The 22,303-nt window shown below is 49.5% G+C and overlaps 1 protein-coding gene across 1 annotated transcript in view; it reads left to right on the top strand.

Annotated features, from left to right (window-relative positions):
- Window positions 1-19,642, top strand: part of GALNT10 (polypeptide N-acetylgalactosaminyltransferase 10) — a 207,706-nt gene extending 188,064 nt beyond the window's left edge. The window contains exons 8-12 of the mRNA XM_072954146.1: window positions 4,047-4,154; window positions 9,229-9,450; window positions 12,244-12,360; window positions 14,919-15,068; window positions 15,565-19,642. Of these exons, the coding sequence (XP_072810247.1) occupies window positions 4,047-4,154; window positions 9,229-9,450; window positions 12,244-12,360; window positions 14,919-15,068; window positions 15,565-15,723 (756 nt within the window). The 3' untranslated portion in view covers window positions 15,724-19,642. The remainder of the gene's footprint in view (window positions 1-4,046; window positions 4,155-9,228; window positions 9,451-12,243; window positions 12,361-14,918; window positions 15,069-15,564) is intronic.
- The last annotated feature ends 2,661 nt before the right edge of the window (window positions 19,643-22,303 follow it).

The following is a 22,303-nucleotide window of genomic DNA, read 5'->3' as shown; positions in this document are numbered from 1 at the left end:
CGCTCCCCTGCGGGCCCCATTGTGTCTCCCCGATGCTCATCACCACTCGTTTCTTTCCTCCTCAGTTTAGGAGATAAGAGCGAGTAATTGTCTTTTATAGACACTGTAATGAAGCCTGTCATCACACAAAAGAAGTTTGCTAATAAAATAAATCAAAGCAGCCATGAAAATGAATGGGGAGCAAGCTTTTACAATTAGATTTGTGCTTGTCTGGTGGCATGGTGCTTCCAGGGAGAAGACTGTTCTGCAGGAGGAAACAGCGCTAAGAAAGGGATCGGCTGGGTGTGTTTGGGAACTCCTTAAGGTGGAACAAGGCTCCCCCAGCAGCCAGCTGCATCTCTCATGGGGCTGGAGGCTGAGAGAGGCGTGGAGGGGGAACGAAGAAAGCCAACAGCAGAAAGAGGCTGCAAAGATGTCATCTCAGTGGCGTGTCTTTGTCCCCATCCAAATGTGATGGGGTCCCGACCAGACATGATTCTGGCTCCTGCCGGCACTGCAGCTCCTTTCCCTCTGCCGCCAGCTGGGCTCTTCTCCTGCTGGGGTGTTACCTGGGGGGAGAGGAGAACACCCTTGGGCTGCTGCCCATGACTGTGCCCCGCACACATGGCCCTGTCACTCTCCTAGTGAGTTGCTGGTTCTGCCACCAGGTCAGTTAGAAAAACTACATCATCTCTCTGAGCTTCAGAGCTTTCTCCATTTGGGAAATCGGGCCATAGGATCAAAAACATGATGGTGTTGGGCGAAAGGGCAAATGCCAGATCATTTCAAGGTGGTGGTATTCCTCATCCTTTCGCAAACAGAAATGACTGACATGAATCAGGTTTGCTACGGGCAAGCATCAAGCTAAGTGCTCTTTACGGGTTGTCTCAAGTCATCCCAGCAGCCTTGCAAGGTCGCAGTGACTGTCACCTGCAGGTCACAGATGGGGAGAGTGTGGCTCCCCAGGTCACACAGCTGCACAGGTGGCAGTGGGACTGGAGAGCAGTGCCTACTTATAACCCCTGAGCTGTGGTTGTTGTGGGTCTTGGGTGGCTGCTGCTTCAGCTGTGAAGGGGAGTGGGGGGCTGGAGGGTTCACAGGTTGGTAACCTGGACCATGAGCTGAACCTGGGGTCCGGGACCAGCTCTGGCCAGCTCCCTGCCCCAGGGTGAGTCTAGCTGTTACCATGTCCCTGGATGGAGAGCCCCCTCCAGCCTCGGGATCCTGCCAAATAACCAGCAAACACCATGGGAGTGGTGCCTGCTGTGTACGACGTGTTCTGGGTGGTCAGGGGGAGTTCAGAAGAGTTAGGTGTGCCCTGCGCGGGGGCCCCCCAGACTGCGCAAGTGCTCCCAGAGGACTCGGGTTGGCAGCAGCTTTCGCTGAACAGGTGTGCGTCTTTCTGAAGGCAGTTCACGTTCTGACTCAGCTGTCAACAAATCACGTCCAGGGCAGGGTAGCCGGGGAGGGAGCCCATCATCCGTCCAAAGCCAGGGCTCCTGCTGGGCTCCGGGCATCCCGGGAATCTGAGAGCATTTTGGATGCCTCAAACCTCTGAGTAGATCAAGGTCACTCTGGTCCCTCAGGAACTTTCAGGCTGATGGCCAGCACAGTCCAGGCCAAAGAAACCTGAGGTCACAGCATATACAAGGATTTGGAAATTGATCATCGGTCTACATAAAGGAAGGTTCCCTGCCAGGCAGAGCTGGAGACACAGCCTCGTTAGCTAATGCAAGTTTAATATGGGGTCGAGAGAGCTGGACGCTAGCCTAGTCAGCCGCCCAGGAGATGTTCAAAAATAGAGCACGATAAGGTGTCCCCACCTGCTCGGTGCTGCTCTGCCTCCCAAAAGGCAGGGGCCACCCAGCGGCAACCTGGGCTATATCCACCAGACAAAAGCGTGGCTTCCACATCAGTCACTTTGTATAAAGGAAGAGTTATTGTTATAGGATGCTGGCACCTGATCAATATCTCCTGCTTTGAAAATAAACTTCTTGGCTTGGCCTTGACATTAATCTACCATCAGGAGCCCATTATCTCGAGACCAATGTTCTGTTCTATTGACTTGCTCGATTTTTTTTTCTCTCCCCCAAGATCAGAACATAATTGCATTTCTCCAGGCAGCGTTTCCACTAATGGCAGCCCCACACGTGCCTGTCCACTCGTGGGAAGCCCGGGACAGAGTACGCCTGGCAGGAGATGATGAGGGACTGAGGACCCTCAGGTGTGCCAGGTGGAAGAGCAGCCTGTCTAGAGCCCCTGAATTAATCAGGACACGGAGCCAAATCCCCAATACCCCGTCGAGCAGTTCAAGCTGGAAAAGGCTCTTTTGCCAGAGAATTGGAGTTGTAGATGCTCCCCCTCCTACTCCTCACCCTACAAACAAGGGAAGATGGCAGCAAGATGAATACTAAATGTCCCGAACCCAGCTGTGTCCCACCATCACCACAACCCCATAAACCCTAAATTATGACTGCTTTTTATCTGCAAGAGCACTGGAGGCCTTCTCTCTCCCAACCCTGTACCCTCCAGGCCAATCTCCACTCCGCGGACAGAATCCTCTTTGTAAATCAGGAGTGGATTGTGTTGTTTCTGTCACTGAAGACTTTTGATGAAGACTCTTTCTTGTGCCCTGAGAGACCATTATGATTGTCCCAGCTCACCTCTCTGACCTCCCCTCCCGTACTCCTCCCTTTGCTCCCTCTGCTACAGACACCTGGCTCCCGACCTCAGGGCCTTTGCACTTGCTCTTCTCTCCGCCTGTTCTCTCACCCCTCAGATCTTTATGTTACTTTTGCCTTCTCATCCCTTAAGTCTCGCCTCAAATATTCCCTTCTAAGTGAGTCTTCCCCTGACAGGTGGGGGTAGTGCAGCATCCCATACATCCGAACAATGAGTCTACCCAGTTAGCATGGTTTGACTTCCATAAAGCACACATCACCATCTGAAACTCCCTGCATTGGTGGGCTACTGCCATAGGAAGAAATGATCGTAAAGCAGTAGTAAACAGTGATTATCTCAAAGTTTGTGTGGGTCAGGGACTTGGGAGAGGTTTTACAGGATAGTTCTGCGTGGGTCTGTCATGAGGTTGTAGTCAGGGTATCAGCCACGGCTGCAGTCATCTGCAAGCTTGACTAGGACTGGACAATCCACTTACAAGTTGGCTCATCCACACGGTGGGCAAGTCAGGATCAGCAGGAGGCCTCGCTCCTCACCATCTGTCCTTCTCCATGGGGCTGTTTGAGTTTCCTCCCAACGTGGCAGTTGGCTGCCCCAACGCAAGTGATCCCCGGGAGTAAGGTGGGAGCCACAGTGTCCTTCCTGGCCATCACTGCTGTAGGATCCTATTGGTTACACAGGTCAGTCTTCATGTGACTCATCTGAGAGGGAACTGCCTAAGCGTGCCAATACCAGGAGGCAAGGATCACTGGGGGCCACCTGGGAAGGTGCCCACCGCACTGTCCCTCCATGAGAGCAGGGGCCTTGGCCAACTTACTCATTGCTGAATGTGCCCAGTACGATGTTTGGCATGTAGCAGGTACCCTGTAAATATTAGTCAAATGTATAAATGCATCCTGGCAGCATCGAACACTGCTGTGACTAGGTGCCAAGTCTTGTGCTGAGCATCTGACCAGCAACATCTCATCCTCTGAAACTGCCTCACTTAATCCTTTACAGATGAGGAACAGAGCCTCAGAGAAGTTAGATGCCTTGATCCAAGGCACAAAGCTGGATAGGGGCTGAGTCAGGATTTGTAGCAAAGGATGTGAACCCAGGACTGCAAGGAGGCGGGGTGGGGTGCGGGGTGCAGGGCTCTGTTTAGCTGGGCATCTCAGTGGGTGCGAGTCTGCAACACAGAATCTGGTAGTGAGTAAGCACTGGGTGCCCTCCTCGCTGTTTCTACTGCTGCTGTGAATACTGTGTTTTCCTCCATCTCTAGTTCTGTGAGTGGGGGCTTTAGTACACAATCCAAGCTGATGCTTTCATGAATGCACCAAGGAACACTGGCCTTTGAGGAGGCAGTGAACTGGAGGCAGAAATATCATCTCTTGCTTCTCGCCCTGCAGGTGTGGATGTGTGGAGGCCGCATGGAGGACATCCCCTGCTCCAGAGTGGGCCATATCTACAGGAAGTACGTGCCCTACAAGGTCCCCGCTGGAGTCAGCCTGGCCCGGGTAAGGTGCTGGCTTCCCTAAGCGGGTGAGAGGTTGGCCTATGGCCATCAGCAGAGCAGAGGCACCCTCTGCCCCGGGCCTAGCAATCCCTAGGTGTGAGGATGTTCCCCCACCCCACTCCCGAGGTGAAATCCAACTTTAAAGAACTTACTTAAAGCCTTACTTAACCACTTTATTAGCTCTGTGACCTTGGAAAGATTGCTTAACTCCTCTGAGCCTCTGTTTACTCCTTTGCTTCAAGGAAGCTCATTTTGTCCAACTCAGCATTGCCTGGAGAATTAAGGAGATAACACAGTTTCCCAAAGTGTGACCAATGAGATGATTTTAGGTGGTAGACAAAGGAACATTATTATTTACATGTGTTTAAAATGTGGATTAGTGTGGCAAATTGGTGATTTCACAGACATTATTACTTAGGATAAAGCTAAAGTATTTACAAAGTTAGACTAGCTATGATCTCAAGCAACACATTAGGAAAATTCAATACAGGTGGAGTGGTGTGTTTAGGAAAGACTGAGACAAGGTATTTAAGCTTTTAATAAACATCAGTGTCTTTCTCTTCTCCCCATCCCCTCCCAACTATCATGCCAAAAATTCTGTGTCAAACTATTTTACTGCCTTAAAATGGTTTGTATCAATCATTGCTTGCATTAAATTGGTCAACAGTGTACAAATCGAACTGTTAGCCAGAGGTTTTTGTTTTGTATTTAATGAGAGTTCACTAAACCTCAATAATAAATTTTAAAATATTAGGTGTCTTGAAAAAAACCAAGGTGACAGCAAAAGAACAGCGAAGAGTAGGGAGGGTCCTCAGAGGGAAAGAGAGCCGCAGAGAGGTGTGGGGGGATCTGGAAAGGTCACCGCACAGCTTTGCCTGGGGGAGACCCCTCCCGACAGGGAACCCCGTGCGAGCCTGTTTGGCTTCAGACCACACAGCTTCCTTCTGCTCAGTCCTTTGCCTACCCTCCCTTCTCCTCTGACAATCCACGACGTGTAGAATTGTAGCCTCTGGATCCCAGAAGAGCCCTTGTCCTGCGGCTTACAAGGAAGACGGAGGCTCCAAGAGACAGCGGTCTTCCCGGGCTCCCTCCGCGGGTGGGATGCTGGGCTCAGGAGGCGGCCAGGGCTGCTATGGGGACCGGCGTTGAGGGAAAAGAGAGCCGGCAGTGCCCTCTAGTGGTTGAAGGTTCCAACGACAGCCGCCCCCGCCACCCGTGCTTTGGGCAGCCCGGTTGCACGGAGATCGGGTTCTGTATTCAGCGGGAGAGGCAGGAATCACGTTTCATCTTTAATACCACTGGCAATCCTGGAGGAGGTGCCAGGCGGGAAAACTACCCAGAGTTGCTGGAAAGCCCAAGCCTCCGACTCTCCCAGGTACTAGGGACTGAGACCACAGGGACACCTCTGGCCCCTGAGCAGGACCACTTCTAAAGCATCCTTTCCCCATCCAGAAATGTTATGTATAAGACCCGCCCGGTAAAGACACACTGCCAAGTCCTGTTTATTGATCCACAGATGAATTCAATGGCTAATAGCCAACTGTAGTAACATGTGAAAATTTCATGTGAGCCAGGCATGGTGCAAAGCATCTTACGTACTTCCCTCACTTAATTCTCGCTTGTTTTTAATCCTCATTTTAGAGGTGAGGACAGTGAAATGTAGAGGCACAAAGTAAATACAGCCAGAATTCTAGCCCACTTGGTTCTGCCCGGTGCCTGGCACAGAGCGATTGTCCCTTAAATAGTGACTGCTAATGTCAGCAGCAGTATTCATGTCAGCAGCAATATTAGCAAGACTGGGCAGTTGATTTCAATATCTTATCAGAATTCTGTGTTTAAATAATGTAACTTCTTTTTTCACCTGTCAGTACTGAATTAGTCTCCTGTTGACTTTCAACCAGTTAATCTGGGCGGTGCCCATGTAGGTTGGCAGGACCAAAAGTGCCTGAATCAAGCTCCTCTGACTTTTCATCACAGTATCTAACTACCCTCACTTAGTTGCAGGTCTTATTTTACATATTTGCTTAATGTCTTAACAACCAGATACTTCTAGAGCATTATCCCCCGGAACATAGTATGGTTAGATTTGAGGGCTGATATTGTAAAAGCCCAAAGAGAGCCAGATAAAGAGGGAAACCAACGTCTTTCTAAAGGTGTACAGACATCAGGACAGTCAGGCAGCAATGGAGCAGACATTCAGGAACCAGCCACCAGCTTGCCTGCCTCAAGGACAAGTAGCTGATCTTAATTCATTTACTAAATTTGCTAAAATCCTTCTCATCTGTGCCTCCGAGAAAGGGATCTTTGGGAAGGCAATAACAGAAACCCACTCAAACTTGGCAAAACAAAAGTTGATTTTTGTCTGGAGACATTCCAAGAATCTGGGCAAATCCCTGTGATCCAAGCACGAGAAGAGTAGGGGGTGCCTCAGACAGGACTGGGACCCAGAGCTAGGAAGGTGTTAGGAGTAGGGATAAAAAGGGCACTCCCACCACTAAAATCCCACAGCCCTTTTCATGACTCTCGCAGGGGGAGAGGTAATAGAAATAAATGTGAAGTCCTTTACTTTACAGAAGATCAAGATCTGGGAGAAATGACTTCTTGAGCCATGTATGGAAAAATGCAGTTTCATTAAAATAGGAATTTAAATATCAATTCAAATTAGAATATTATGTGTTTGATCCTTTAAAAATAACCCTGGCGAATTTCAGCACCTTTCCTTGGTCAGATTGGCCATCCTTGCTTGTGGATGAAGAGAAAACCACAGTGGTCTCTGTATCCTGAGCAAATCAGACAGTGAGCCCGAAGACCTGGGTGGGCAGAACTGGAAAAGGAGAGTGTCCCGAGGTGCAGGCCCCTCTAGGCCTTCAGCGTTCTCTGAGCACAGTTTTAAATGAAAACCAGCCTCTGCCGTGCAGTGGCCCTCGTGGGGTTAACTCTATTCCTGAACTGTTTTCTGACCCACTGTTGACCTCTTCAGCACTCAGAAAAAATGAGGCAGCGGCAAGGACATTTCGTAGTTTCCTAGCCCCAAACTCAGAGCCAACACAAGTGAGGAGTTGGAGGATTTTGGCTTTGATACCAGGGCCTCCCTCCTGTTGGCTTCTTTCCTCCTTACTGGGGAGTCAACAAACTATTTTTGTGTGGCCCATGAGCTAAGAATGGCTTTTACCTTTTTAAAGAGCTGAGGGGAAAACATCCAAAGAAGAAGAATATTTTGTGACATGAAAATCAGATTTCAATGCCCATGAAGTGTTACTGGAACACAGCCACACCCGTTCACTTACGCAGTGTCTAGGGCGGCTTGAGAGCTACGTCAGTGTTCAGACCATATGGTCTGCAAAGCCTCAGATATTTACTCTGGCCCTTTACAGAAAATCTGCCAACTGCAGCCTTACCTTCTGTTTCTGGAGCAGTCGTTTACACCGAGGTGTAAGTGCCCGATAACAGCCTCAAGCCCTAACTTGCTGAAGGGTAAACCCTTCAGAAGGAAATTTGGACTGCAGTAGGAAAAAAGCTTTCTGATAAAGCCTAGAGAATTAAGGGGGTTGGGGGGTGTCTGGCAACAGCCAGGGGTTGGAGGAAGATGTCTGGGAGCAGGGCATGTTCCCTGAGCCCCAGAGTTGTGCTCTTCCAAGCCAGCTGTAAGCCAGCTTCCAAGCAGGCGGGATCTGCACCGCACACGGAGTGAGGCATTTTCATCGCAGTTATGCAGAATTCCCTTTTCCTCTCTCTCCAAGTCTACTCACTAACAGGATGTTTCCTCACTGGCTACTGCCTCTACTCGCCAGTAATGTGCTGTCATTTTTTATTCATCATCTCTGGGCTTCATCAGGAAAGTAGCAGCTACTTTCACACCTCAGAGGATTGTGAAATATTCCAGCTGCTGAAGGAATTATACCTTCTGCAAATTATACTTTGTTTTTACCAGGCAACATGGGCAGCACCCTTCCTTGAATATGACAAAACCCACCTCAAGTTGGGGTAAGCAGAAAGGGAATTTACTGACATGGAAGTGGGGAGTCCTGAGGTAGTTCTGGCTTCAGACATGGCTGGATTCAGGAATTAAAAGAAGATAATGTGTTTCTGGCTCTCGCCCTCCACTCTGCTTCATCCTGCGCTGACTTTTGTCTCAGACAGGCGTTGCACAGGTCCAGCTGCTCTTCTAGCATCCTATCCATCAGATCTTATCCTGCAATTCTTCCCTATGGTTCCAGAAAAAAATCCCACGACTAATGCCTCTTGATTCTGATTGGCTTGGCTTAGGTCACATGCTCATTACTGACCAATCCCTGTATCTGAGGCTGTCTGTATTCCCAATGGCCAGGCTGGGTCACATGCTTTTTCCTCCAGGCAGTGAGATAACAGTGAGGCAGGGGTGTTCCCCAAAGGAACATCAGTGGGAGGCGACCACTAGAAAAAGAGGTAGTGAGAGATGGGCAAGAAAAACCACAGCAGTGTATCATTCAACTGTAAGTTGTAGAGTCCTTAAGACATGCATAAGTAATAAATAGAAATATAGAAGGCTTGCCAGAAAGAGAAAGAAAAATACCATGTGATATCACTTATATGTAGAATCTAAAAAAAAAAGAACTTATTTATAAAACAGGAGCAGATTCACAGATATAGAAAACAAACTTATGGTTACCAGAGAGGAAGAGGGTGGGAAGGGATAAATTGGGAGTTTGAGATTTGCACATACTAACTACTATATATAAAATAGATAAACAACAGGTTTATACTGTATAGTACAGGGAACTATATTCAATATCTTGTAGTAGTTTATGGTGAAAAAGAATTTGAAAACGAATATATGTATGTGCATGTATGACTGAAGCATTATGCTGTACACCAGAGATTGAGGCAACATTGTAAACTGACTACAATGAAAAAAGTAATAATTTATATACATATATAGAAGGCTTAAAAACACAGTGGGGGTAGAGTCTTTGATGCAATGTAAAAACCTCACCCCCCACCCCCACCCTCCGCCCCCACTCCCCGGACCTTTTGCACCCACTGCTGGCCTCAGCCCTTCAGAGAGCCTGACCCTTGCACCTGCCTGTCCCCTCCAGAACCTAAAGCGAGTGGCAGAGGTGTGGATGGACGAGTATGCGGAACACATCTACCAGCGCCGGCCTGAGTACCGCCACCTCTCGGCTGGGGACGTAGCTGCCCAGAAAAAGCTCCGCAGCTCCCTTAACTGCAAGAGTTTCAAGTGGTTTATGACCAAGATCGCCTGGGACCTGCCCAAGTTCTACCCACCGGTGGAGCCTCCAGCCGCAGCCTGGGGGGAGGTGAGCCTGGCGGGCGGAGCCAGCCGCATAATTGGGGCCCGGGGTGCCCCGTGCAAAATGCGCGCGCAGACCCCCGGTCCACAAGTCAGGGAAAAAGCAGAGAGAGAGATACAAAACACATATGTCTTGTTCTTTGCTTTCTGTGGTCACCTAGCCTCGTTGTGGTGTTTTTTGTTGTTTGATATTTAATGTTATAAGTAGAGAAAATTAGAACTTCACATTATTAGCATGGATTTCACCACTCATCTTTGTATTTTGCGGTGCTAGTTTTAAAGGCAAAGAGAGCATTTAACTCAGGTGCAGAATGGGTGAAATTTCACCATCTGTATTTTAAACCTTTTCCTTGCCATATGTGTTTCTTACCAGGACAGTGGAAACACTGCACAAAACTAACTCAGCTGTTTTTATTTCACTTCATGATACTGTACGAGCCCTATCCATGCTCTCTATCGTGGGCTTGCTGAGGAGTGAGGCTGAGCCAAAGGAAGAGGAACTGTAGGTGCCCCATCTTTCCCTTCCTTCTGTGCTCTTCCCTGCTGCTGAAGTGATTGGCTCATCCAGGGAAGTAACTCAAGTAAGACAGGACATGATGGAGTTCCCGGGTCCCTCCTGTGTCTCTGACCACCACTGCTCTTCTTTGTGCAGCTGAAGCCAGTGCTGTTGGAAAGGAGGGCGTGGCCTCTGGGACATGCAGGTGCCCCCACTTAGTCATAGCTATGATGGGCTCCCCCGTCCTCGCTTTGAGTCTCACTGAGCTCCCGTGCATGTGGGACCCCGGGACTTGCGGGGAATCGCAGGTGTTGTGTGTAAACTCAGCAGAAAGGAACAGCAGATGTTCCCATAGCATTTGTCACCTCATGCTCCATGGTCCCGGCAGATCTCACTTACAGGCTCAAAGATAAAGTCTTTAGAGCGTTTAAGACAGCAACAGTAGAGCTTTAAAGTAAACAGACTCTGAATAAGGGGTCCTGGGTGGCTGCCCGAGTCCCACACCCAGAGCTGTCCTGCTGGAGGAGGAGAGTCTTACGTTAGGGAGAAGCCCTGCAGCACCAGATCCTGGCTCCCAAGTCTCCAGCTGAGAGAGAGATGGATGTACTGGGGCTCGTGGCAGGGGCGCAAAAGCATAAGCGTTGTGAGCACCCGAAATTCTTTTTAAAGTGAAAAGGGGGGATTTACGGATTCCCATAGGAGCCTTGGATAGCTGTGTCTTCAGCTGCAAATGCCTGGATCCGGGGGCTCAAATGATGTCAGTCTCTTTTTCTCCTGCTTAACTGCACTCCCCTTTGTGCTGGCCTCGGGCCGAGAGTAGCAAGATGGAGCCCAGAAGCGTCCGGCTGACAAACCCCCAGTTTGGCCACCCCAGCAGGCAGTAAACACCTCTCTCTCGGGAGAGCCAGCAGAGGTCCAGGAGCGAAGTCTGGTTCTTGGCTCCTGCACCCGTTACTGTGGCTGTTGGAGGAAGGGGGAGCAAGGGGAGGAGGCTCACTCTGGCCACCGGGTGGGTCAGGAGTCGTGGCCCCATGGGAAAATTAAGGTGTTGTCACCAGAGGAAGGAGAGACACGTGTTGGGCCAGCAGAAACACCAGGTGTCCCGTGTTCACATTCACACAGCAAATTAGGGGGACCTTTCCCGACTCAGTTGTCGCCGTCTGCCCAGCACCACCCGACACCAACACAGGTTTTCTAGAGGAGGTGTTGTCTCGATTTCCCTCATGAAGCTCTTCGTTTCTTTGCCGCTTTATTGGCTTTCTCCCCCATGTTAGTTCAGGTCCTCTGAGAAGGAGGCACCAAGATGGCACTGGACATACAAGAGGCTTTTTTGGAAAGACACCTAAGAGAAAAAATGAGCAGGGAGCCTGGTGCGGCTGGGAGAGCTGTCAGACCGTGATGCTGGTCTGCCCTCTGGAAGGGGAGAGGCGAGGGAGGCAGGCTGGGGTAGGAAGGGCCCAGCCTGCAGGTAGGCTCCGAGGAAGTCTGGCCACGTTAATGGGCAGTCTTCAGGCCACATCACCGGCCAGAGGAGTCCACATCTCCCAGGAATGGGCTAGCCACCTTAGGCACTGGCTGGAGGCCTCCCATGGGGCTGTGGCCTCTTCTCAGACATGGTGGTGGGTGCAGAACACAGCAGCTGGGCATCAGACTCCCTGCAGTGGGACATTGCTGTGGGGCCTTTTCACAGCTGCCATCCTCCCGACCCCGCAGTGAAACCAGGAGTGATGTCTGTGAACTGGGGACTCCCCGCCGTGACACCGGCACCTAGCATGGTGGCCTGCCCGTGGGCATGCTGGCTGAGCACCTAGGCCCCCACACTCCCCCGTCCTTCTCCCCACCACAGCAGCCCCGTCCTAGTGAGACCACTGCTCTCCTTCGGATCCTGCATTTCACCTGCCCTAAAAGGCAGAGTCCAAGGCCCTGACAGCAAAGACCTTACACCTTTTCTAGGGTGGTTTTCAAGGTAGAGCCTGTAGATCCTCTGGAATGTGGGTAAACTTTTATTTCTGGACCTATGGATTGAATTCTCTGGGAGCCCTCCTTCTGAACCCTCTCACCCCCAGGACCCCGCACACTCTAAGACAGAGCAGGGTTTAGCAGAGCTGCGTTCTGCGGACCGAGTGTTCCTTTATCGAGAGGCTCAGGGCCTGTTCACCAAATCAGGGCAAGCTTTGTGGGGACGATTCAGAGCTCAGCCCAGGTGATGCCTCTGCCTTGGTTCCCTCCTTCCACCCCGGCAGGGGCCCCAGTGGGTATCTCAAGGTGCCTCACTGGTCCACTCTTCCCTTCTTTCTTGCCCAGATCCGCAACGTGGGCACAGGGCTGTGCACAGACACAAAGCACGGGGCCCTGGGCTCCCCGCTGAGGCTGGAGAGCTGCGTCCGGGGCCGTGGGGAGGCTGCCTGGAACAACATGCAGGTAAGGGCTGCTCCTGTGCCGTTGTGGATTTTCTGGCATTTGGGGAGTGTACACTGATACAAGCCTGTGATGCAGGTCCTTTGCAAAAGCAGAGGGTCAGATGGTGCAGGGCGCACACATGGGCCCTACCTGTCTTTATTTGCAGATTGTATGATTATCTATGTATAAAATTCAGTGGGAGAGGGGAGGGTATAGCTCACTGGTAGTGCCTGCTTAGCATACATGAGGTCCTGGGTTCAATCCCCAGTACCTTCATTTAAAAAAAAGTCAATAAATAAACCTAATTACCTCCCCACTTCAAAAAAATAAATAAAATGAAAATAAAGTAAATTTTTAAAAAAGAAAATTCAGTAGAATCTACAGGGAAGCTACCAGAACTAGTAACTGAGTTTAGCAAAATTGCAAGATAAAAAAAATCAGTTGTTTTTCTATATACTAATAATGAAGAATCAGAAATTAAAATAAGCTCTCACAATAAAAAAATATGAAATACTCAGATATGTAACTGACAAAAGATGTGAAAAACCTGCATACTGAAAGCTACAAAACATTTCTGATAGAAATTAAAGAACTTCTAAATAAATGAAGACATATACCATGTTCGAAGGTTGGCAGACTCTACTGATGTCGGTTTTTTCCAAACAAATATCTAAAGGTAGCACAACCCTAACATTCTGGTAGGCTTTTTTATAGAAATTGAGAAGCTGATTCTAAAATTCCCATGGAAATGGACAGAATGTAAAGCAGCCAAAACAAAATTTCAAAAGAAGTACAAAATTAAAGGCTTAACACTACTTGATTCCATGTTGCATCATAAAATATCAGTAATTAAAACAGTTTCATGTTGACATAAGATCAATGGAACAGAATAGAGTCCAAAAATAGACCCAGTCATATATGGACAACCAATTTTTGGAGATGTTTAAAGGAAATTCAGTGCAGAATATATAATCTTTTCAACAAATGATGCACACATATGCAAAAAAAAATTTTTAATAAACACCATATACTATAGACAAATATTAACTCAAAATGGAGCATTCATAAATGGAGCAAACATAAAACCTCAAACAAAATCTGTTAGAAGAAAACATAGGCAAAAGTGTTTGTGACCTTGGTAACCCAAGCAATGATTCCTTAGATAAAACAACAAAAGCACAATTCACAAAAGAAAAACACTGATAAGTTGGACTTCTTCAAAATGAAAAACTTTTGTTCTTAAACGGAGACTTGAGAAAATAGAAAGGCAAGCCACAGACCAGGAGAAAATGTTTACAAAGCATGTATCTGATAAAGAACTTACATCTAGAATATTCAAAATTCAGTGAGAAAAGAAGCAATGCAATTTTAAAATAGGCACAGACATTTTAGCAAAGAAGGTCTATCAATGGCAAATAAGCACATCAAAAATACTTCATCATTTATTAGATAAATGGAAATTAAAATGATAACCTATTAAAAGCAAGGATGTCGGTGAATTGGGCCCATACACTGCTGATGGGATGTGAGTGGCACAGCTACTTTGGAACAGCCTGGCAGTTTTTTAGAAAGTTACATGTTGATTCATCACATGATCCAGCCACTGCACGTGGAGGGATTTATCCAAGAGAAAAGAAATGTTGTGTATGTCCATACAGTGACTTGTACATGCATGTGCATAGCAGCTCTATTTGTAATATCGAAAAACTGGAAACAACCCGAATATCCAAGAACAGATAAATTGAGTACCACGCACTGAAGTACTGCTCGGCAATGACAGGGAATGAACTGCTGATAAATGCTGTTATTACATGGGTGAATCTCAACAAAATTATGTTGAATGAAAGAAATCACATCAAAAAAAAGAATATATACTGAATATACTGTGTAATTCCTTTTATTTAAAATTCCAGAAATTGCAAACTAATCTCTAAAAACAAGAAACAGATGCGGGGTGACCCGGGGCACAGGGAGTGAGGAGGGACAGGAGGAAAAGATTACAGAGGGGCCTGGGGACGCTTTGGGGGTGATAGGTATCTTATGTCCATTACCTTGATGATAATGGTTTTGCAGGTGTAAACATATGTCAAAACGTATCACTGTACACTTTGAATGTGTGCAGTTTATTTCATGCCAATTATTCTTCACTAAAGCTTCTGGAAAAAAAAAAGTTTACCAGTCAAATACAATATGTGAACCTGGTTTGGATCCTGATTCAAACAGACTGTGAAAAGAAATATGTCAGTCAGTCCGGGAACACTTGAACTCTGGATATTTGATGATTTTGAGGGCTTTGGGGTAACTTCTCATTGTTATCATGGCACTGACTGAAGTATTTACCCCTGACATGATACGATGTCCAGGATTTGCTTCAAAATAATGTACAGGTGGGGGTGGGCGGCAGAGGAGCGGCTCTCTAACAAGATTGGCCGTGAGTTGGTAATCACAGAAGTCAGGCCATCGGAACAGGTGTGGTCAGTATACTTTTTCTGGACTGCCATGTGTAAAATTTTCCATAATTACCAAAAGACAAAGTCCCCTAACTTTGCCGTCCGATCATCCTGTCCCTGTGTGCGCAGGTGTTCACCTTCACCTGGAGAGAGGACATCCGGCCTGGAGACCCCCAGCACACCAAGAAATTCTGCTTTGACGCCATCTCCCACACCAGCCCTGTCACCCTCTACGACTGCCACAGCATGAAGGGCAACCAGCTGTGGAAATACCGCAAAGTAAGTGGCCGCGCCGGGGATCGGGGAATCCAGCTTGATTTTAAAAAGAAAAAAAGCAATGTGGTGCCTCACTCCTCCCCAGATCCCCTCACTTCTGCATTTGGTCCACAAACCTACCGTGCCCAGCTCTCCTGTCATTCAAAAGAAGCCAGAAATCCAGCTTTCTGGATTGTGAAATCTCTAGAATCGTAAATGTTGGCAACTGAGTCCTTTTTTTTTTTTAAAGAAAACCGCCCTGAGAGCCAATGAAATTTGACTGGAGATGGGCAGTGATTAGGGTCCCGGCCTGGAAGCAACATGCGTCACTTCTGCCCGCATCCCGGAGGGCACAACTCAGGCCCGAGGCAAGGCCAACAGCGAGGGAAGGGGGCAGTGTCCGCTGTGTGCTCAGGAGGAAGCTCAGACAGGCCTGGGAGCCTCTCTGCCTCCCTGCTGTTGCCGCTGCTGCTTGTCCATGTCCCAGCACTGCCGGGCTGATAACCTCCCTGTTTTGCAGGACAAGACCCTGTACCACCCCGTCAGTGGCAGCTGCATGGACTGCAGTGAAAGCGACCACAGGATCTTCATGAACGCCTGCAACCCCTCCTCCCCCACCCAGCAGTGGCTGTTCGAACACACCAACTCAACAGTCCTGGAAAAATTCAACAGCAGCTGAGCCCTCCGGTTCCCATCCAGGCCTGGCGGGGTCCCCTCCGGCACTCACTGCCGCCGCCGCCCTCTCCCGACGGAGGCGGGGCTATCGTGGGCCCCGTCATGGAAGAGGTGCTGGCCCACCGGGTCAGGGCAGAGGGGACTCTTGAAGCTGGGCAAGGTGTCCCCCTGGCCCGGGGGGCCCTGAGTGATGGAGCTGCAGTGGAGAGCAGACCCCACAGGAGGCCCCCTGAGGGCACGGAGCTTGCTCCACCCCTGACGGCATCGTGGAAATCCGGAAACCCTGGAGAGCCTTTTCAGCTCAGTCACCTCTTTCCCTGGGGCATCATTCCGGAGGAGTGCCAGGGCAGCCCTCGGCCACCTAGAAGGGGGTCCTGCGAGGCTGCCTGGCCTTCCATTGACTCTTTAATGATGGTCCTTTAGAAAGAGAGACAAATTCTGTCTTTTGGGGGGCTGCTTTTAGCACCAGTGCCACTCGTAGCAGAAGGGAAGGAAGTCTTTCTGCGGGCCACTGGTTTCAGCCTTTTAAATTTTTGCCTGCTTTGGGATAACTGCAGTTACTGCCTAGCGTCTGTTCTCTGTCACAGCCCAGGAGACGCAGTCGAAGGCCATACCTGGGGCCCTCAGAGTGTTCAGTACTCAACACGGGCCAGCTGCCAGGCCTGGGGTTAGAAGCGGGACCCCCAGACATTCCTTTGCACCATGGACATCTGGGGGCTCTCCCCTTGCTCTCGGGGTACCAGAAATGCCCATTCCCGTGCCATCCAGGCACAGGACAGCCCGGCCACCAGCTTTTCAGGGGTGCATTTCACATGGTCTTGAGCCTGTGGCACAGGCCTGGTAGGAGCCCTCCAAACTAGAAATTCTGGCTGAATTTCCCTCATCAGTGCTTCCATTTCTCTCTGTCTCTGTCTCCTCTCTCTCTCTCCCTCTCTTCTCTCTCTCGGGCAATTACCTGCCACAAGAGAGGAACAGAGGTGTCGGGTGTTCACCTCACAAAGTCCAGAAGCCTCCAGGGTGGACCGTGGGCACAGTGCCTAGCATCTGACTCATCATGGTTCTGGGTTTCATATGGAACTTGAGGATTTTTAAAGAACTCTGTAATTTGATCATAGGCTCGAATGCCACATGGGATTCTGGTATTCTCACATCCAATATGGATTTTTAGAATGCTGTGATGGAAAGAGCCAGCCAAGGGTGATACGTGCAAGGCAGCCCCCAGCCTAGACATAATCTAAGTCCGAGGTTGGTGGTGTTGCGGTCCATCAGCTCGTACTGGAGGCCTTGGTGTGTCCCGGTCCTCGGCCCAGACCTGACGCCTGCCACCTCCCACCAAGGCCGCAGCCGCAGTGGAGAGCAGGCCCCAGTGTCCCACGAACAGGTGTGCACCCAGCTCCATGCCCGTCCTTTGTGTTCACCTCTTGCTTTGTTAATTTTGTGTCAGACTCCCAGAGGGCTCCCAAACTAACAGGAAGGGTTTCTGTAACCAGCCTCCCACCCACTGATTCCAAAATGGAAATCACCTTCTATAGCCCGTGGCTCCCAGCAGCTAGCCCAGGAGGCCCTTGAAATCAGTATTCCACTTAGAGTCGAGCCTCTCAGTTGTGTTATTTACTAATGAAATAACTGAGGCACAAATGTGGGAGCAGAGCCACGAATCTGCTTCTGCAATGCAGGCTGATCTCAAGGCCATCAGTCAGCTGGGGAGGGAAGGAAACCCAACCACTACCACCCTGAATAAGCGTGTAGCTGGCAAAGCGTCACTTCCACATCTGCCTCAGCACAAGCCCTGCTCCAGCCCCCCGTCCTGCCGCAGGAGAGGCAGCCCCGGGCTTGCCAAGCTTGCTTGTCCAAGTGAGTGCTCTGTCCTTACAGGTGGCCCTCAATGCGAAGGAGTCAAAAGATGAGGCCCCTTCCAGAATCTAGGATAGCAAGTGTTGCAGTTTGGGAGAGGTGAGTTAGGATGCATCCTCAAAGTAGAGCAGCATCATTAAAATAAAAACTGTGCCTTTTAAAAAGAAAAAAAATGCAAATGTACAGCCAATCCCGAAACTTGAATCATTTCCTAGTGCCTTGCTAGACAAACATAAAGGGGCAGGGTTGGGGGAGGGGGAACATTTTTGGTGGTGTGTGCAGTTCCTGTCGGATGAGTGTGTTTCTTAATGTCTGACCTCAAGCAGGAGGCGTTGGGCCCAGAGCAGAATCTAGGACGGAGATGGCCCCCAAGGGCCAGAGGCCAGAAGGTGTTCCACTGAGTGAGAGTGACACCCCGAATTTAAAGGGCAGCTGGACAACTCGTGTAGTCTGTGGCCAAGAAGGGCCTCAGCAGTCCCTGGGAGAGGCCCTGTTTGGAAGCCACGCCTGAAGTCTCCCATCCTAGCCCCCAGGTGGAGTGCAGAGCACTGGCTAGATTTCCAAATGGTCCCACTCCAAGCGGAGACAGTGTTCTCTGCAAGACAGGGATGCATATGGAAAGCAGGAGCAACAGCAAGCAGTCCTCAGCTATCCTCTTTTCCATCCCTCGGTTCTCTTTTTGAGTCTGGTTTTGCACCGTCAGCAGGGATGGGCAGGTCCTCTGAGCACTGTGGCATTTGTAATTGCTGAGCCCATGGCTGCAGGTGCTGTGACTTGACATAGCAGGTAATCGGGAAGGAAGGAGAGAAGGTGTTTGTTAACTAACCAACGGATCGCACATACTAGCCACTCATTGTTCTGTCTTCATTTGGCAAAACCACCTGTTTCAAGGATCCAGGTCCCTGCACCACCCCGGCTGATGCTCAGGAAAACAGCCAGGAGCCTGTGGAGGTGCTGTCAGCCTGTTAATGGGTGAGAACGTGGACCCCTTTTCCTCTGAAGCCTTTCTTCTAAGCCTGAGGTCAGAAAACAGGGTGTGGCTAGGAAGTCTCGTGCCTGTGTGGCCCACCAGTAGCCTTTCCAAAGGGAGAGTCCAGAAACATTTAGGAATGCAAAGAACATCTTTGCTGTACATACAAAGCCTTGCAGGTGGCTGCGTGTGCAAGCATGAGTGTGAACAGCCACTCCACTTTGTGCCTCCCGTTGGGGTTTTCAACTTTTAAAACAGTCCGGAAATTGTCAATTCCCCATTTTAGGAAGAAATAGCTCAGAGGCAGAAAGGGATACATCCACAGAAGAGATCTGATGGGGGATATGACCTTAGGACCTAGGGAGAAAGGGCGGTTCTTGCTGAAGATGTAGCACGTGGGTTCCCAACGTCCACGTCATATTCACTTTTCAAACCCTCCTCCCTGCTGAATTTCTTTTTCTTAAGTGGCTCAAATTTCTTCCTGTGCATCTCCATTTTTCCAGTCTCTGGAGTTAGAAATTCTGAGTGGCAAAGACTTGACAGTAGGAACTGAGAATTCTGGGTTCCTTGCTTCAGCAATCCCTAGTTTGTACAGATTGGGTGATCTTTTATAATTCTTAGGAGGCAATGCATTTTTAATTAAGTTTTCTGAAGATTCGAGTGTGGGAGAGGGGCAAGGAGTGAGTGTTGTTCTGGAGTTCCTTTCTGCTTTCAGCTGATGCTTTTTCATGTGAAAAATCCAAGGAACATTTTAGTTCAAACTTCATCCTGAGCCAAGGCCCACTGCCACCTCTGGGGTGGGAGTTGGACCTACGTTCTAAGTGACAAGGTCCTCTTAACATCCACTCCACAAATGGCTTTGATTCAGCCGGGCCAGACAACAGGGTCAGGCTTCTGCTCTGCGGTAGGCTTGAAGCCGGATTCCAGTGGGATTCCAGGCTGGGAATATTTGAGAAGTCAGACATATTCCATAAAGAAAGCCCGAGGCCGCCAACCTCTCATCTCCTGCCTGGAAAAGTGAGCCTTTGTGAAGACCTGAGTTACCATGTACAACTGTGATTGTGACTGTTGCTGAGTAAACCTCCAGACTTTTCTCTAACGTGGTCTCTGGCTAATTCCTTGTCCTGCGCCATCCTCCATGCCATCATTCCCCAACGTATTCCTCGAGCACTTACTCAGTGCCTGGGCCCTCTGCTGGGTCCTGAACAAATTCCCAACAGCCATCATTCTAGAGAGGAAGCCAGACCTAAAACAACTAACCACAGTGATTTCAGATGTGAATAGGGCTATGGAGGATATAAAAACAAGATATTTTAGAGACTGGGGTAGGAACCAACATCAGGTAGGACGGTCTGGGAATGCCTCTCTATGACAGCTGAATGACATGAGGAGGGAGTATGAGCCAGGAAGCAGTTTGGAAGAAGAGAGTTCCAGGTGAAGGAAACAGATGGTGCAAAGGCCCTGAGGCAGGAAGGAGTTCCTATGTTGAAGGTGAGCTCGCAGACTCAGGTGGGGTAGCCCACAAAGGGTCTTAAAGACTACATCCAGGAGTAGAGGATTTCAGGAGGGCAGTGACAATTTAAAACAAGCTTAGCTCATTTCTTATGCTCACCCATCAGCCGCAAGTCTCTGCTTACCAAAACATTGTGATGCTTTTGAGTATTAGATTACATAATAGGGTGCGGTGGAAAGAACACTGGCTGGCCCGGCTTTGCAACAGACTCAGTGAGATCATGTGCAAGTCCTGCCCCCTGTCTAGGTCCCAGTTTTACACGGTGAAATGAGAAGTGTTTCAATGATGCTTCTAGCTCCACCTCTGGTCCTGTGGTTGAGTCTTGTGGGGCTACAAGTGACTGAGCAGAAGCTACCGGCTGGTGCTGTCACTCAGAGCCCACCAGAGGGCGCTGTGGACCGTGGCTTGGAGAAGGCTGATTAACAGAAAGGGGAATCTGATCACTGGCTGCTTCGTGCAGCAGGTTTGAGCCCTGGAACAAGAGGGTTGATATTTACTTTTGTAACTTGCATTGTTTTTTTGTTTGAAAACTTTCACCACTCATTAATAAGATAATTTTCTTTTAAAAAATGTAATGGTTTCTTTAAAAAGATTTTATTGGGGAAAAAGGAAAAGAAAGGAGGGGAAAACATTCCAGGTGTAGGGGCAGCATGAGCAAAAACCCGTGGCAGGTGTGCCGTCAGTGAGGTTGGAGCAGAGTGGGAGAGAAAGAGGAGGTGAGAAGGAGGGGCAGACAGAAGCCAGACCCTGCAGGGCCTCGTGGGCCTTGTTAGGGAGTCTCTGGACGTTATTTTAAAAGCAGCAAGAACCATTCAAGGGTTTTAAACTGGGCAGGGTGAGAGCATTGGTTGTGAGCCTGACAGATACCTAGAGCCAGGAATGACTTGCTTGGGGTGCTGAGTACATGCTAGGCACCTGGGGCCTGCAGAGGGAGAAACAAATCCAGGGCAGCTGGCCCTCAGGTGCCTCTTCAAAGTCACTGACCGCTAGGAGAAAAGAGCCTTTCTCCCTGCAGCAAGCGGGAAGACAGGAGAGATCACATCTCTCATCCCTCTCTGGTTCTCCCAAGCCTGCGAGTGAGAGACGAAGCCCAGGTGAACAGAGCGCTTAGCGGACACACGGCGGGAGGGCTGTTGTGTTGGCATGCCCACTGGGAAGCAGAGAATCCTGCAACTCGCTCAAAGGTCTGCATTCTTCTTTTCTCACTATGTGTTTGGGGTTGGGGCTTCGGGGCTCCTGGGCTCAGTAAGTGTGGTGAATGGACAAATGGATGAATAATAGAGTTTCAGATTGCACTTCAGGCCTTTTTTTCCTCCACTCACAGTGCACAGACCCGATAGTGAGTTCCTCTGTGTTTGTTACATGCTATGTGCCCTTGAGGAAGTCCCTTCCGTTGCCTAGGCCTCCAGTTCTCCTTACAACAGTGGGAAAACGGGGAGCAAATTAGATGGTCAGCCTGGAATCTTATGGTTCTACTAATCTTTCAGCTCATATTTTGCAAAGGTCCTGATCTTGTTAAGGATTTATTTTCCAAGCTCAGCAAGGGGATGGGAGCAGGACCCCCTCCCGGTTCTGTTATTGGCGTCTCCCACCCTCGTGCTTCTGGGCTTTTGGCGAAGCGGGTACAGGACTCAGCAGCCAAAGCTTCCTTCCTGCAGCTGCTCCCAGCTCTGCCAACCTCTGGCCTCAGGCAGCTGGCTCCTCTTTTGTTCACCCTCAATGCCCCGGCTGCCAGGCTTGGCAGTACCTGGGGTCCCTGATGGTGCTCAAGGCAAGGCAGCCTGCCGCTCTTACCTTCAAGTCTGACTTGATTCAGGGCTGGCGGGGTGACAGCCCTGGGCACACCTCACACCCACCCTCACACACACAATGCCAGAGAAACAAAAGAACACACGGTGAGCCCTCAGAAAAAGCAGGTTTCTTAGCAACTTTTACAGCCTTTGTTCATGAGCTACTTAGAACTGAAGCTGCATCTGATCTCCCGCCAGCTCCTGCCTGAGGATGGAGAGAAGGGGTTGGCGGGTCTGCCCGTGCTGGAGCTGAGAGCCCAGCTTCCCCACCACTGGAATATCAGTCAGCCCGGGAAGCAGAGGCCTGAATTCCAGGTTTGTCCAGTTTCTAGAAAAAGTCCTCGCTATTTTTACCCCCCTGGGTCTTGGCTTAACTGTCATCTTCCCCAGGAGGCTTCTCCGTCAAGAACAGGCCCACACACATTCTCTCATCCTCAGCATCTCCTGGCCCTTATCC

This window comes from Vicugna pacos, chromosome 3 (genome assembly GCF_048564905.1).
Source record: "Vicugna pacos chromosome 3, VicPac4, whole genome shotgun sequence".
NCBI lineage: Eukaryota > Metazoa > Chordata > Mammalia > Artiodactyla > Camelidae > Vicugna > Vicugna pacos.
This window is presented reverse-complemented; position numbering and strand designations above follow the sequence as displayed.